The sequence below is a fragment of the Antrostomus carolinensis genome, unplaced genomic scaffold, assembly GCF_000700745.2.
Source record: "Antrostomus carolinensis isolate BGI_N321 unplaced genomic scaffold, ASM70074v2 scaffold1890, whole genome shotgun sequence".
Classification (NCBI taxonomy): Eukaryota; Metazoa; Chordata; class Aves; order Caprimulgiformes; family Caprimulgidae; genus Antrostomus; species Antrostomus carolinensis.
Window position 1 is genome coordinate 50,766 of NW_010290326.1, and position 17,488 is coordinate 68,253.

Consider the following 17,488-nt stretch of genomic DNA (forward strand, 5'->3'; position numbering starts at 1 on the left):
AACACAAGAACATGGTAGGAAGCAAAGCAGGATCTTGATCCTGGGTCTGTTGTCTTCAGCAGAATACTTCAGTCACAGAACTTTTGGTTTCTTGGGCATTTTCTTTCTATTCCGCTCCTCTTTCTCTCTCCATCTCCCCCAACCACAAATTCTAACTATGAAATAATTTTATTGAAAACTTCATGACTGACTTAACTGATTAATATGTATGTATCTCAGTGTCCTCTATGAATTAATTTTTTGATTGTCTGATCTGCAAAGAACTTCCAATTGGCTATTATTTCAATAAAGTGAAAACTCAAGAGTCCCAAGAGGCTAATTATCCATGGTTTTGTTACAATATTAATTCTGGCAATCATGGAATTTTAAAATAATTCAGCTGAGGTAATATGAAAAGCAACTCTTTTAATAACTGCACAATCACAAAATACTGCAAAAAAGTTTTCTCAGATCATTTGTTACTGTGAGGTATGGCTTTCCCAGCACTCTCTTAGCTGCTTTTCTGTTATGAATTTAGAAGAGTGAGGTTTGGCCCTAAAAGTTGAAATTGTTATTTCCTCAGAAAACAGATTTTGGCAAAAAAACAGTTCCTTCAAAACATATTTTGAATGCAGGGAAAGGACTACATTAAGCTGCAACTAGCAAAGTGACAAAAGTTCTTACTTGTCTTAGTTTTTCACCAGTGGTTAACATTCACACTTTCAGATGGATTTGGTGGGAGATGTGGATGTCTCTCAACATAAAGCCTTTTTGTCTTCCTTCTTCCAAGGGGCTCAGCTCAGAGTTGGTTAAATGCCATTTGAAACACCAAGAGCACCCCTGTGCCTGCAGGTACCACTACCAAAGGGTCTGAGCTTCCTGTAGGTCCTATGTCCCATCTGCCTGACCTCTCCCTGGAGGTACCTAGGACACCTCAAACGGCACCAGATGCCTACACTAAAGCAATAAATTTTAACCCCAGCAAACATTAGTTTTCTGGACAGAAAGTGAATTATAGTAATTAAGATCCTGCCACTATATTCACCATTTCCCTGTACTCAGTCATAACTTTTATACTATGGATAGTTCAGCTAATTAAAAAAAATCAACCCCCCTGGACCTCTGTCTAAACAGTTTTGCTGTTTTTTAGTTGCTTCTGCAGTGCCCTAACTGGACAGCTGTTGTCATGGCGTTTGCTGTGATATCAGCTTTTATTTCAAGTTCCTGAACTTCACCTTGATTTAAAAAAAAAATAAAAAAAATAAAGAAAATGAATTGCATGTGAAAGAATAATTTATTCACATAACCCAGGCAGTTACTTGCAGAGTGTCTCTTCAGGATAGAGAAACAGAGAAAATCTACTTTGTGGGTCAATCCTGTCATACTCTGACAGCCAAATGAGTGAGTGAAGCACAAAACCTCAGAGGCCAGAATAACTTTTGTTTTTGTCCAAGACACAACAGACTAATGGTGCCCCTGGAAGCAACCTTGAGAGTCCCTTCAGCTTTAATCTGTGCAGTGATTAATTGGCAGGTGTCAGGTTTTAATTAATTTATTTTTGTTATTAGAGGTGAACTTGGAAAAAATATAAGCTGAAAAATGTCATTTACTTACTTATTGTGGACCCAGAATCGGGCCTGTTCAGGGAACTGATGATCACAAAGCCAAAGCCTTCATTCTCCTTGCGGTGGATCACAACATCACTGGTTTGCAGGCTGTGAGAAGTGAAGCCCTCGGGGGGTGTAGCATTGCTACTAGAGACAGCGTGATTGCTGTTAGCGTAAGTAGTGTAGTCACTTCTTGGAGAACTGTGGTGCGTGGACACCGAGCCTGGGCTTCTGCCGTTCTCTGGGCACGGTTCTCCTGCAACATAAATCACACTGGTATTACATTCTTACTTGCTCAGTGGCTCTGTGACTTACACTACATTTGCTAAAGCAACATGAATACAGTTGACTGTCTATAGCCCAGACTACCGCAAGTATTAAACTAGGAGCTGTAATAGACGCAGAGAGACGGGAACCTACACAATTATGCAAAACATTCAAGGGCAATCAGATAAAACAAGCGTGAACATTCACTGCTAAGCTATCTGCAAGAGAGGAAAGGAAAGTAAGAAAGAGTGGCTATCTGGATTGCAAAAACATTAGCGAGCACTATTCCCTTGTCTGCTGGTTGATCTGTCATCAAGAGGAAAATGTGACTGTCTAATCCAATATAAAATTATTTGTGTTTGGATTAAAAGAATTTAAGCAGGCAGCTAACATAGAGTAATTAGGATTAGCTGCATAATGTTCTTACAAGTTGATTAGCATGCTAAAAAGATGTTCATGGAACAGAGCAGTTATACAATGAAAAATAATCACAAATAGTTATTCTGTGGGTGTCATGACAGAAGCAATGCTCATTAAAGGTTCTGAAGAAGTGCTTGTGTGGCGAGTTGGAAAGGGCAGAAGTGAAAATGGAGTCCATCCACACTTCACTATTGCTGTGTAGTAGCAGGAACAGCGAACAAGTTAAATCTTGCGGAATTACACCCTTTTTTAGTACAAGCATTTTGGCAATTGAAAACAGTAAAGTTACAGTTCCAGATGGAAAAAAAAGATTTATATTCCTCACAGATCTAAGTTGTTTACACAAATCAGCATTTATTGACAGTTTTAATACAGAACTTTCAGATGAATGTAAGTAATATGTTTTCTGTTTGGAGCGTCGAGAGTGGCAGAGTCATTCTACAGAACATGTGAAGAGCTTACGCATACACACATACATCCTAGGAAGAGAACTTGCAAATTAGACCTTCAGTGTGTATATGTTAATAAAATAAACATCATCCAAGGACAAGCTGTTGTTTTCTCAGTCAGATGTGTCCTTTACCACTCCTTCTGTAACTATGAAATAAAGTGATTAGAGAGAATAAAGAGGAAGAAAAACAAACAATTATTATACTCCTGCATTAGAACTGAAAATCTCCAAGAGTTATTGAACCAAATCTGCAACTAAATGCCATAGTCAGTGACAAGGGAGATCTCATTTTCTGGCTGTCATGTTTCAGAAAACTGAATACTATTTGTGTCAGTATGGCTGCAACAGAAAGGAAATTATCTTACCCTCCAGAATGACCAAGAGCTGGCTTGGCCATAAATGAATGCAACTGAATGCCATTAACAATAGGAAAAGAAAAAGAAAGGAGGAAAAGTTCAAATGGCTATTCAGTTGTCAGCTGTGCAATAGATATTCATCAGAGAAATTATATTTTGCTTCTGCCTGTGAAAAAATGGCATTTTAATCCATGTTTTCCTGAATACCACAGTTTCCTAATCCAATTGTTTTCCAGAGCTTGTGAATGGTGATTTTCTATTCCAGGTCTGGCTAAGTATCTGTGCAGAACAGTGCTTCCAAGTGAGGGCTAAGATACGTACATCAGCTAGCAGGCAGGTAAGGAAACCCCCAGATCCCTCTGTTGTATTCACGTTAGTGAGAAATTCACACCAAATCAATTGGCTTGCTGCATTAGTATTGCATTTTTTGGTCATGCTCAACATCAGTCACTTTAAAATTTTTCCACAAAGCTTATGTTGTAACACACCAAATTAAAATCCTGTTCAGCTCCTGAAATGCTTAAACATTAATGAGTTACACATTATACTTCCCGGTGTGGCACTCTCAAGGCCCAAGAATAACTCCAGGTGTTTTAACAGCTTGCTTCATTTTCTGTGCCAGGAGACCAGAGTGTCTAATAGACCCTTTTATTTAATATTTAACAAGCAGCAGCGGAGGCTGGCATCCCCTCTGTGCTAACCCTCTTGTTAATTTTGCCTGCAGTCTGTACAGTCGGCTGACCCGGGAAAGGTGCTAATCGCAAGCGCTCGGCGGATTACCTGGGTTATTGGCCATTTTCCTAGCGCTGGGGGAGCTGCGAGGGGGCGTCGCGCCGGGCGGAGGGGGACCTTTCTGGCTGGAGGACTCTGGAGTCAGCAACAGAAGAAAGTCAGTCCCGCGAGAGCGCGGCTGGCAGGGAGCTGCGGTGCCGCAGTGGGAGGGGGACTGCGAAGACGAAGGTGAGTGGGAGGGCGGCTTTTTGGCAAGGGAGCGAAGGGGAACAGCACAGGCAATGACAGCAGATCTAGGGCATGGGGAGGCAGAAGACAGGACAGGCTGGGAACGTGGTTTTGCTCATTTCTGATGCCTCAGTGAAGTGTACTCACCACAAATGTTTTAAAAGTTCTTAAATAAACTTCTTTCCTTGGGTAAGTAAAGGTTGCAATGGAACGGCAGCAAATTCTCCCATTAAAGCTTTAATAGATGCTGCCACACATTTTTGCAGATTCCAGCATTTTTTTAATAATTGAGACCAAGCTAGTCTAAAGGTTTCATTTACTTCAATTCTTCCTATTGTTTTAGGTTTATTTTCTGAAAGTTTTTGCTTGAAGGGAGGATCTGGCCCTGTTCCTAGGAGCCGCTTGTGCCATGCAGAAGGTTTTCAGCCAGCTTGCGTTGCAGTCAGGGAGGGGGAAATTCCAGATGACATCAGTGAGACCAGAAATGGGCTTTTAACACATACAAGAGTGAAATGAATTCCTGCCCTAAACAGTTAACAGTCTTTGAGCCTTTCTCTGATTGCTTATTGAAATGGTCAGCTTCAACAGGTTTAACTTAGGTGAACGTTTTGTCCCAAATGTGGACAAGAGGGGACAGCACAGACCAAGACAGCATGGAACAAATCCAGAGCACTCATGATCACCACACCTGGGTTGCCAATATTGTTTCCACTTCCAAAGGAAACAACACTCAGCTGTAGTGTTTTTGTCACAGAAACAAGGGACACATATTTACAATTATTCATTCTTCAAAATGACACAAACATTCACTTAGATTTTATGTGGGGTTTTTTGTTTGTTTGTTTGTTTTTTTTAAACAGCACATGTTTGCGCTGCCAGCATTGAGGTTTGTTTTTCCTTTTACCTTTCCCAGCCTTCACTCACCTGTGGGTAGCACCTTTCTCCTCACAGTAAGATTCACTTGCCCGTTTCGGGCAGCGTTATGCATAAGATCAATCACATATCGATGTGTTTTGCCAGCCACTGGAATCCCATCTACATACACCAGCTCATCACCAGGGTGGAGACGACCATCTCGGTCTGCTGAGCCCATGGCAATTACTGCTCCGATGAGAATCTAGGCAGAAAAGAAACAAAATCCCATCATATATACACTGAGCCTCCAATTCAGTGCCATGAATGTTGCAGTGATTTTATTTTTCTTTTGAAATTAAGCTTATGATTCAGTGCAGGTGAAGACATCTGTGTATCTCTGAAAGCTGTGCTCCTCCTCTGTGGGTATGAATGAAGATGCTTCCTTGCTTTGGTAAAAAGGTAAGATGTGGTCTACCAGCATAGGAGTGATACATCTGAGAATCCTGTTCTAAGGATGATCTACCTGATATTTTCAAATCAAGACAGTCTGTCTCTAAGGAGCATTGAGCTTATATAGACTATATTAAGCAGAATATCTGAACAGATTAATTCCACGTAAAGGTCCTTTTGACTTAGAATTAGTTAGTCTGCATGTTTCTTATTGAAGGTTCCTCACTGCTGTGTGATTTAAGCACCTGGAGTAACAAACTTCAGGTCAGTAGTGGAAGTGACCCCACTACACAGAGTCTGGTTTGAGACTCTTTAGGGGAAAAGAAAAAAAAGTGCTATATCAAATGTTGTCACTCATAATGAATAATTGCCAGATAGTGGTCGGTTGACAAAATGAAAAAAAGAGGAAAAATGTCAGCTTACTCTGGGCAGATGTTGTTTTCCCAAATCGACATTTAAACGTAATTTGTATGGGACATATAAACTAGTAAAAAATCTGTTCAAAACCTTTTAATGACTTTCTCCACTTTCTATGCACATAAATTCACATAATTTATTAGAAGAAGAAACATATATTTTCCCTGTGGAATAACTGATAGAACAGCTGAGATTGATTCAAACAAAACCTGCTTTCTTTGAAAGAAGATTAAAGCATTCATGGAGCGTGTTCCAGATTTTCCTTTCTCTTGTTCAGTGTGAGAGTGAGCACAGAATGATGGATATGACATGCCGTGTGCTAATCCGCTTTAAATAATAAGAGATAAAAGCTATCAGGTATTGCTTTTCATGATGAACAGCAAGGTTAGATGCCCTAGTCACGCAGGTGGTCTTGTGGGTTTTTGTGACCTTAGCTGCAGAGTTGCAAGTATCCCAGCAGAGTGTTTAAATGAAACCCATGTGGAGCCCAGAGAATTTTCCCCAGTTTCTAGCCTCTCTTTGGCTCACTTTTGCTTTCAAAACTTAGTAGAGAGCGAACACAATGCCGTGCTGGTGTTCCTGGGAACCTGTTAAGCAGTACCAGGATGAGTTGCCAGAGAGTCTCTTTCAGATTCTCCATTCTGTTCTTCAAACAGTGAAAGAACCATAGAATCATAGAAGGTATTGGGTGAGAAGGGACCTCTAAAGGTCATCTAGTCCAACCCCCCTGCAGTAAGCAGGGACACCTTTACTAGAGCAGGTGCTCAGGACCCCATCAAGCCTGACCTTGAAGCCTGGGTCTATTAAGTCATACAAGTTAATATGTTTTGATAATGAGTTTCTTTGTGATTCTTGGTAATTATTTGACTTTGTGTTTGAGTTTCTCTGAATATAAAACAGTAGTTTCACAGGCACATAGTAAAATTTAAGTAATACACATAAAAGGTGTGATTCATGCCACCTAATTTTAAGTGTCTGTGATGTCTAAATCCAAGATAATAATGTGAACGCTGTCTAAGCATTGCTAAAAATAGGAGCTCCTAAGGCGTGGTCTGCATTATCCTAACATTTTGCTCTATGGACATCTGTTATGTCTTAGAAATGTCTGTTTCTTGGCACTGATCATAAAAGGAGTATAGACATATATCTTGCAGGCATTTTTGAGAAGAATCCCAGTCAATCTGTGTTGAAAAGGTGAAAGTCTTAGTGTAATTATGTATATGTTCCTGTGATTTTGATCTGCATACTTCTCTGCTTTGGGACAGCAATTTGCAACTTCAGTAAAGTTCCAATTTATGTATATTTGCAAGCTTTCAATGATATTATAATTCACTGTGATAGATTATCTCTAACTCCTTAAGTTACTGGGAGATGGGTTAAATACCTGTGGTGGTACGATCTCATGAGATTTGAAAGATGATTGGAACAGGCACAACCCACCGTCTTGGTATTTGAAATTTCTCAATAAATTTAAATCTTCCTTTAGAAAGCATCTTTATGCTTACACATATGGAAAGTGGAGTAGTCCAGCAGCACTTTCTCCTTCTCAGATGCAGGTAGCTGATATGACTAGAAGGAAACTATGCTACAGTCCCTCTATAGTGTCAGTATTATCCTTCTAAAAAAAACTTCATGTGGATTCTGCTTCTTTGAAAAACTTATTGCCTTATGCTGAAGAATCCATATTCCTTTTTAGAAACGAAGCCTCAAAGACAAAAGGCAATGAAAGCTTCCTTTTGTTCTGTGTTACCTGACTGCACAGCAGGAGAGCTGAAACAAACATTTCAAAGCATCTCAGTTCTTGTTTCATAGGAAATGCAGAGGTTTGGAGGACAGGCAAAAACTGCCTCTCCTTTTCTGGAGGTGAAAGGATTGGAAAGCTGCAGGTGGGCCATCCATGGGGGAGCAAGGAAGCAGTGGAGGAAAGAAAACAGAGTTAAGAAGTCTTATATTTTGAATAAAAAATAGATGGAAACAACAACAAAAAAAGTGGAGTACATCTGTGGTCTTTATTAGTGATGAATTTAAGCAGTGAAAACGAGTAGATGGGCAACAAAGAGGGAGTGAGAATTGAGAATTTCAGTACTGCAACACCTAGCTCTAAGGAGGTATCTTTTTGCCTGGTAGGATCCTCAGCCTCAAGCTAGGATCTTATTCATTCCTGAGGACTTAAGAGACAGGGTTTGTGGGGAGACAGACATAAAGCTTGTTAGATTGATATATCTGGGGGGAAAAATGCTTTTGTATGTGCAAACCCTGAAATAGAGATAGCAACCTTCAGGCTAAGTGCAGGCTGAGAGCAATCGTTGAGCAGGACAGTGAAGCATCTTAGAAGGTGCTCACAGAAGGCAGCATTTTTGGTCCTGCTTTCCAAAAATAGCAAGGTGCTTATCTCTGCACTTGGTATCCAGCTATGACTCTTTGACTTTGGACAGTAAAGCCAGGTCAGTCTTTTGCTGAAAAGATACAAGAAAGAACTGCTTCCTCTGTAACAGTTCAGTGCACAATGCATGCAGCTGGGACTGGATTGTTGAGCAGAGACATAAATTCAGGTCTCCCCACAACTCTGGCATGTATTCTTAACCATCAGAATATTAGATACTCTAAAACAATTTTCTCACAGACCTTTAGGTTGAAAACATTCCATTTTATAGAAATAATCACCTTTTAGATGAGGCATTTGAGCTGCACTTTTCCCCATGAGAATGTCATAAACCTCCAAACTGCAGAGCCAGTCAGATGCTCAGTCTGCGACTACTTAATTATCCATTTGTAATGAAAAAAACACTAAAGCAGACACCAAGACAGAATTCCCAGAATACTGAGCAGCCTGTAGCCAGGGACTCTTTCCTGGGAGATGGGAAATGCCACTAGACACTACTGTCCGAAGCAGGTAAAGGGAAATTTCCAAATCTTCCACTAGTGTCAGCTCTTTGCAGGATAAAATGATTAAATGGGACATTTTCTCTAGCTACCAACAGATTTCCTTTTCGGTTTCACCCAGCAGGTGAGCTCTGAGAACCCATACTGACAAGGCCATCCAGAAAAGATAGGAAAAATGCTTGGGTGCAGAATGTGAAGATGGTGGCTCAGTGACCTTGTTTTATGTGCACTGGGACATGCTCCGTGGAAGAAAGTTAGATGTCAGAGGACCTTCAGCCACACTGCAAGTGTAGATGATGAAACAGTGTTGTTTTGAAATTCTTTGGTACAGCTACACCTTATTTAGCTTTGAAAGTCCATTACAAAACACTTATTCTGAAATAGATCTCTGCATTTCAATCAGCACTTGAAGCATCTTTTTCAGAATACAATGCATTTGTTCCTTTTTACAGGAGGCATCAGTAAACTATTAATATTTATCAGTATTTTGACAGATGTTGACAATTTTAAAATAGAGGAGCTTTGTTTCTCAAAGCCAAGTGTTGGTTAATGTTAATGCTTGAATGACAACTATATTATTCTGTATGAATTTGAATATGGAATACATAAATCTGTCAACTAGTTATACAGTTATCTCAGAAATGTGGTAACATAGGACTCAGACTATGCATGAAGTTGTGATAATAAATTGTTATCATTATCAACTTGAGATTAGTCCTCACTGACAAACCATCAAAGTTATTCTCAAGGAACACTAATTCTGCCTGCTCTCTCAAAATTGTAGTACTTATTATCACTAATTTATACACATTTATAACACATTATCACTAATTTCCCCAAATATGTACACATTTATTTTTAAAATTGTATATCTGTTTTCTTTTATATATTATTTCACCTGCAATGAATCTATGTTAGTTTTGTTACCTATTATTTGGTTAGGGGGTTTTGTCCCTCCTAATGGTATAAAGCTACTGTTTTTAAGCCTGATACATCACATGATGTTGTCATCTAACCTGGAACATAGACTACCATTCCCTGGTGGGGCCTTTTGTGTTTCTGGAAATAAACTGCATTGTCAACAGTATCTTTTCACCTTATGTATATATACAGTCTGTCTACACTGAATACAGTTACTCATAGTCTTACATAAACTGATTTTTAAAATCTGCTTAAACTCGGTTTTGGAAAGTGAGGATTAAATGATGCCAGGTCACACTCTGCAGTAAAGGGCTGAGTGATGTACTGTTTCTAACTTAATTCCTTCTGATTCTAACTTAATTTACTGAGACATCTTTTAGATGTGGACAACCTGAGGGTCCTGTCTTTTTCTATGGATTAATAAAAAAGCCATTTTACTCATAGCCTTAACATAGTGTTCATTTGGGTTCAGCTATGTAGTAATATTTTTCTGACCTTTACATAGACTTTAGAGGTATAAAAAGGAAAGTCAGGAAACAATAACTCACAGGCTGTCCAGGCTCATCTCCTCCCAGGATTCTGAAGCCAAACCCAGACTCCATTCTCCGAAGGTGAACATCCAGCTCCTTGTAATCGGGACCTGGTTTAAAGGGAAATCCCACTAAGCAAAGCATTTTGGCTTTGTCCTGAGAATTTCACCATCTCCCCTCCCACCTTGTGTTCATTGCATATGACTAATGGCATCCTGGTTAGAGTTGGTGGAAACAAATGGGACACAATGTGTTGTACATAGACAAAAAGGAGACTTGGAATGTAGGTATCTTGGAGGATGATTATGTTCAGTAGAATACACTAAAACAAACTAGAATACATTCACAGGAGAACGGTACTGGAAATGTCTGTTCAAAATAGAGGTTACAAAGATGCTTTCTTGCTACAACTGACTGCATAATACACTGCTGTTCATCCACCTCTGGCATTTAACTTGTGTTTTCCTTGCAGTTGATTAAAACCTAAAGAGAATAAACTGAAATGGGAGATAAAGATACATAGAAAATTATCAGTCCAACTTAGAAAAGATGAATAATCATTACAAGTTGTTTTAGTTCCACATGGAGACATAAACCAGTATGTCTTTTTATGTAATACAGCTTTCAAGCATTCCACTTGCAGGTAATACCCTCAACAAAGACTTTTTTTCAAAAGCTATCATTATAAGCCTCTGACTCTTAGGGTCTAAACTGAAAGCTAGCATCATTCACTTGAACTCCATAATGCTACTCAATAAAGTCTCAACAGTTTTATGAATCATTAAAATTGTGCTTTCTTATTCCTGCGTAACTTTTCTGTAAACATATATTCTGTCCTGGAATATATCAGTTGAGGAACATATTGTTTTTGAAAAGTAAGTTTCTTATAAAAGTGTACCTAGCTTCATTTGAAAGACACCATTGTTTTGGATCTTGATACCCACAAAACACAAAAGAAAAATTTTGAATAAAATTTCAAATTGTATGAAGTGAAACAGCAAGCAGTTAGAGGACTAAGAAGTTGTCTGTTTTGCTTATTGCTTTGTCTGATTGTTCAGAGATGCTTTAGGCCCAACACCCAAAGCAGGACAGTGATTAAGAATGGTCTTTCATTCAAATTGCACTCTGGCCTACAAATTGTGACAGCTTTTGGCCAATGTCAGCTTGTTGCCAACCCCAAAGGACAAAAAGGAACAAGTAGTTTTATTTCAGCAAACTGTTCACAGTGTTTCCAGTTGTGCCTTTTTTCGTCAGGAGAGAAGGGACTACAGATGGCTATACTACTAGATGAATAAACACAGTATTTCAGCAGCTCTCATTTACAGATACCCCCCAGAGTCATCAGTGGACACCTTACAAACTGCAGAGTTGGGCAGATCCCAGCTTTGTCTGTGATTAAAGCTGATTCAGTTTTAGTCAGGTCTTGCAAAGATAGACACGGAGCAACATGCAGTGGCTCTATTCTATGACTGTGCAATAAAAATCCTCTCTAGAAAGCAGCACAGTGCTTTAATTTGTGTTGGGTTTCCCCCTTCTCTGGGACTAGAAAGGGCATTGTTTCAGCAATGTGTATTGGTATGAGTGAAACTGCATTACAAATAGTTCAATTGGAAAAATAAAAGTATTCCCTTTCCCTTCCAACTTGCTTCTCATATATTTAGAAGACAAACCAAAACAGATTCTAACAGGTTATTATCCTGACTTTTTTCAATTTATTTAATAAGTGTCTCAACAGTGCCTAAAAGAGCAAGTTAAGTTTGTGCAGGTACAGTATGTTAACTTAATGCAAAGTTTGATTCAAAGTTGTGAGAGATAAAGGACTTTTAAGATGAAAGCAATACTTTATATTTACCTGATTCGCTGTGCCTGTGTAACAAAGATGGGGCTCGTACTAGAGACAGGGTTTTGTAGATAGACACAGTAGGATCATCCTTTATAGCCCAGGTCTACCATACAAAGGCACTGTTTCAAGCAGTCTGTCACAAACCAAGCACTACCTTTATTTGCACACACTTGAATAAATATGCACAGTTGGGAACATATTAAGAAAGGATAGGAATGTCAGGATGTGAAGAATACATACTCCGGCACGCTGAGATGAAAACTTCCCTCAAACACATACATGGACAAAGCTGATCCAAACCAATATTGGGACTAGACACCAAAATAAGAGGTACTGTTTCTTACCCCTTTAGAACAGAATAGGTAAGCTCAGTTGACCATTAAAAGGTTTAGGCTAAAAATACTGTATATGGACATACTTTTCTATGAGCTCTGGCACAGTTTTGAAGACTTTGGATAAACTGACTATACCATCATGCTTGCTCAGAAGAGCCTTTCTTCCCAAAGAGCTGGAAGTCTATGGAGCCCATTCTCTGCTAATTCTTACCAGATTACTAAAAACTATTTTTAAAAAATAGTGTTCTTTTCTGTCCCAACAAGCAAACAAAACATGGAACTGGAAAGAACTGCTTGGTCATCTAGTCCAGCTCCCTGTTATTGCAAGCTTCTGCAAACAAAGAGCACACAGATCTTACCAGTTAAGACATAGGTAAAGAGGACACTAGTACCTGAGCTTGTTTGTGGCCTTTGTCACTAGGTCACCTGCCCCATTCAGAATTTTCACTGATGGATTGCACTCCCTGATTTTACTTACTTTTCACAGTAATATAGAATCATAGAATCATTTGGTTGGAAAAGACCTTTGAGATCATCGAGTTCAATCGTACCTGTCCACTACTAAACCATATGTCTGAGCATCTCGTCTGCCCATCTTTTAAATACCCCCAGGGATGGTGACTCAACCACTTTCTTAGGCAGCCCGTTCCATTGCCTGACAACCCTTTCAGTGAAGAAATTTTTTTCTGATATCCAATCTAAACTTCCCGTGGTGCAACTTGAGGCCATTTCCTCTTTTCCTATCACTTTTTACTTGAGACAAACACTCACCTTGCTACAACCTCCTTTCACGTAGTTGTAGAGAGTGATAATGTCTGCCCTCAGCCTCCTTTTCTCTAGGTTAAACAACACCAGTTCCCTCAGCCAGTGACTGACTAATACACCTAAGAATGTTTCCTCCAGTGCTGTTGCTTGTTGCTTCAGCTTTCATGCTTAGTATGATACGACTCCATTGGCTGCACTGACTAGCTCTCCATTGGTCTGGAGACAACTACAACACAGATACCTGAAGTTACATGTCTGAATGTGGACCTGATTTGCACCCTTAGTTTTTGTGCTTAGATCATTAATGAAACTAACACAGAAGACTTATTGCAAGGCTCTCCACTAATATTACCCTTTCAGTCCATAAACTGTTATTTTAGTAGAATTGCTTAGCTGCTTTCTATCCATTCCTCTTTACATTTTCTGATAAGCGCTGTCTTCTCCAGGCTAATGTGGAAGTTCTTGAGTTATAACTAGCATTTTGTAAAATCTCTAGTTGGAGTCTAGATTGATTAAAAATGCATTGCTTGTTTGTTGCAAAAAAACAGTTACCAGGTTAGTCCGACACAATCAATTTTTAGTAAACTACTTTTGCGTTAGGTCTCAGTTTATCTCCATATCGGCAGTTAGCCTTTAACCAAAAATAGGTTCTAAAGTCTTGCTGATGCTGAAATCCTTTTTTTCCTGTCTCTTAAAGACAGGTAAGTTGTTCACTACTATGTGTTTTCACTACAGTAGCTCATGCTTGGTAGATTTACTAAAATTCCTTACTATTATGTGGCCGCAGTTTCAATATTCCTGAATGTACATTGATGAAGCATCCTTATCCATATAAGTTATTACATTTCATCTAGTATTTCTTCAGTGCTTGTTTCTCTATGATTCTGGTACTTTTTTTTTTTTTTTCCCCTCACAAAGGATCATTAGATAAACTAAATTTTGCTTTTTCTTGCTGGAGCAGATTTTCAATTGATCATACAAAGAAAATTACCAATCCTAACGGAAAAATGATGCTCCCGTGTCTCGAAATATACTGTAAACTGTTGGTTAATATAACCTCATTTTGGAAAATGTGCCTTTTTTTTTTCTCTCTTTGTAAGCTGGATTAGCACCTTGTAGTTCATGCCAAGTAAGAAGAAATGAATAGGTTTGCAGACTGAATTAGTATAGTCTTTTGCACAGCTTGCTTTTCCTTCCAGTCAACTAATACACCTGCATGTCCCACCTCCTACCAGTTTCACCGAGAGTTTCAGTTTAAAGTCAGTATTTCTGATCATATAATATGGGTATCCTGTGCAAGAACGACAACGCTGCCTGTTCTTCCTTGCTTGTCTGCACATTTATATTAGAAAAAGAATTTCAGATTTGCCTGCTAGTAACTTCATTGTCTTTTTATAGTTATAGCATTTTGTTTCTTCTTTTTGTGTAAAGGAAAACTTTCTTAAATGATCATTTGGCCTAGAAGAGAAAAAAACCTAAAACAATTCACTTTGCAAGGTTATAAAACCAGCTGTGTCCCCTGTGAATTTGAGAATGGTATTAGACAAGCTGTGATCTGACCATTGTTGCATAGTGAGGATGGCAAAGAGCATTGGGAAATTCTGCTTTCTGGTTCTGGACAATGGAGAATTTGCTTTAAATGTAAAGGTACCAGAATAGATTGTTACTGAACAATAGTGAGATCTCATAGGTGAAGATGTGATTATCAACTCTTAGCTACATTTCTGTACTGTATTCATCTGAATTCCTAGGTGAATGACACATTGATAAGTGTACATGTAATTGTTTCTTAAAAGTATGTAGAGAAAATATATCCCTGAAGATGACTAATTCATTTTCTGTATCAATCAAGTTGCAAAACTGCTATGTGATTTTTATAGTGATAAACCTGGTATTTGGGATAATGCTGTAAATTTTGAGATGGATTTTTTTTTTATTAAATCTCTTCTATATTGCAGTTAAAACAAGGATGAAGACCTTTGTTGTAACAATTTTACAGACTTTCTGAGTGTACTCAATTTTTAATCTAAAAATAAAAATTAATTTGGAGTCCTTTGCCAAAGATGGTGAAGATTTTTGTTCCATATAAATCATTACTGTGAATTGTGACTTTTGATTGACACAGATATACAATAACTTTTCATCTGAGTTCCAGATGCTCTTGAAAGGTGTGAAAAGCTTGAAAATAGTCATGGGTCTGCTGGTCTCCAATCTGAGTAGCTTTCTTAAAAACATGCACATTTCCTCTTGATATTTATAGAGAGGAAAAGGTGGTAAATAGAGGAAAAAAAAAAAAAAAGAAAAAAAAAAAGAATCAGTGTGCTAATAGAGATACTCAACCTATAAACCTAAACCCTACTGGGGCATGCAAAACCAGTCCAATATCAAATTTAATTTAGGATCTCTGTCCAACCTGTATAGGACTAGAAAAGACATTAATGGGATTTTTTAAAACAGCCTGTTTTAACTTTTCACTTAACATGATCTCATCAGGAAATCAAATATTGCTGGTTTTTAAACAAGTCCATTGCCACTTTACAAGACTGATGTTAATTCAAACACCCCTCAAACTTGCTATTTTTTGAAGTTTTTGCTTTTAAGTTTTTATAGAACAAGATATATCTCTGGAAGCACGAATGGGTCTGCATAATACATCAGTTCTATTCTTTTGCAAATGAAGACAGAATTAATTTCAGTTTTACACCTACCTACCCTAGATTTGGGCATGAGCTATAGACATGTATTGTTACGTTAAAGAGTGAACACTAATGTATGAAAGCACACATAAAACATCATAAAACATACACAAAGACTAGTTGAGGAAAAAGAAACACTTTTCCTTGCTCAAAATGCAAATCTATGTTAAAAAGATTTAGAGTTAGCATTCTATAACCCAACAAAGCTCATACAAAAATAAAATGGTGACTGGGTATTCATGACTGGCCATTATCTAGAGAAATTATTAAAGAAAGAAGAATAACTAAAACATAAAATGAAGGACAATTAGTTTACAGAACAATGAAGGCTGAAGAATACTTGCCAGAGGAATCCACTCGAAAACCAGTCCTGGGCAGCACTTGTTCTGAATAGGAAAATGGGGAATTAAAGATGAAATACATTTCTCAAGTTATTTAAAGATGCAGCATCAATTTCTCTGCTGTGTTTTGAATTACTGAAGTGCAATTTCTACTTTTTGTTGTAGTTTTTTTTTCCTCCTCTCCTCCTTCCTGTCTTCCTAAGTGATACACATACATATTCCTGCTAGATATAGACCTCCCTGTCCATTTCTATGCAAAGTGAAACAGATGGTAAGATGGTAACGTTCCTTTAACATTACATAGGTTATGATAAAAGATAAAATTCTTAGCATGTTTAAATTTCTGAAAGTTATTATTATTATTATAAGCACAGTATTTGTGCTTATTCAATTACAGCAATAAAAGGGAAAGTTTAATGGCTGTATTTAGATGATCAACTGCAGGTAAACCCATTTAACCTACTTTACATGGAAGTAGTTTCAAAAGTATTTGCATTTCACTAGATGAAATGCATCAAATAATTGATTTGTTTCCATATACAACTACTTTGCTGGTATTAGAGGGATCTGGAACAAGTCCATATCTGAATTCACTCTTACATTTCTTTTGCTGATTTTGAAATGTTCTAAGAATTTCTGTTTTATTATCTCTGCAGCATCCAGAGTGAATTGCAAAACATCCCAAAACAGAGCTGATTTCCATTGGCCTACCAACAACAAAAAGGTAAATAAAACACTAACGCATTCATATGACTCTAAACCAGAATACCATATCATGCATATTTCATGTATATATGGGGTAAGGTCTGTCACATCAGGATTTGTAGGTGTCCTGGTTTTGCTAGGATAGAGTTAATCTTCTTCTTAGTAGTTAGAATAGCTGTGTTTTGGTTTCAGTGCAAGACTTGTTACGAGAAGAACATTGATAAAAGTACCAATGTTATTAGTTGCTGCTGGAGCCCAAGGCTACTGTGTTTCGCTGCTTCACAGCTGCATTAGGACTGGGAGGGAGAAGTGTAGTGAATAGAAAATCCCAAAACTGGCATTTGGACGTGCCAATGAAATATTCCATATCATATCACGTCATGTCAGTATATTAACCAGGGTTGACTGGAAGATGTGGGTATTCTCTCAGGGATCGCTCAGGCTCGCTCTTCTGGGGTTTAATTTTTCATGACCGTCTCGGCTCCAGGATCGCTGGTTGGCACAGGCTGGGCATTGATTGGCGGGTGTTGAGCAATTGCACTGTGTATCACTCATTTGTACATTCTGTTATCACTGTTGTTATCATTATAATGTTATTTTAATTAGTAAATAGTTTTTATCCCAACCTGTGAGTTTCCTTGCCCTTTTCCTTCCAAGTCTCTCCCCTACTCCTTGGGCAAGGCGGGGGGGGAGGATGAGAGAGCAGG

General features: G+C 38.3%; 1 protein-coding gene across 1 annotated transcript in view; it reads right to left on the reverse strand.

The window, feature by feature from the left end:
- MAGI2 (membrane associated guanylate kinase, WW and PDZ domain containing 2) overlaps positions 1–17,488 on the reverse strand; it is a gene marked incomplete at both ends in the record, with an annotated part of 68,569 nt that overhangs the window by 36,594 nt on the left and 14,487 nt on the right. Inside the window, 5 exons of the mRNA XM_029086134.1 lie at positions 1,594–1,842; positions 3,861–3,947; positions 4,965–5,157; positions 10,115–10,206; positions 16,080–16,121. Coding sequence (XP_028941967.1) covers positions 1,594–1,842; positions 3,861–3,947; positions 4,965–5,157; positions 10,115–10,206; positions 16,080–16,121 — 663 coding nt within the window. The remainder of the gene's footprint in view (positions 1–1,593; positions 1,843–3,860; positions 3,948–4,964; positions 5,158–10,114; positions 10,207–16,079; positions 16,122–17,488) is intronic.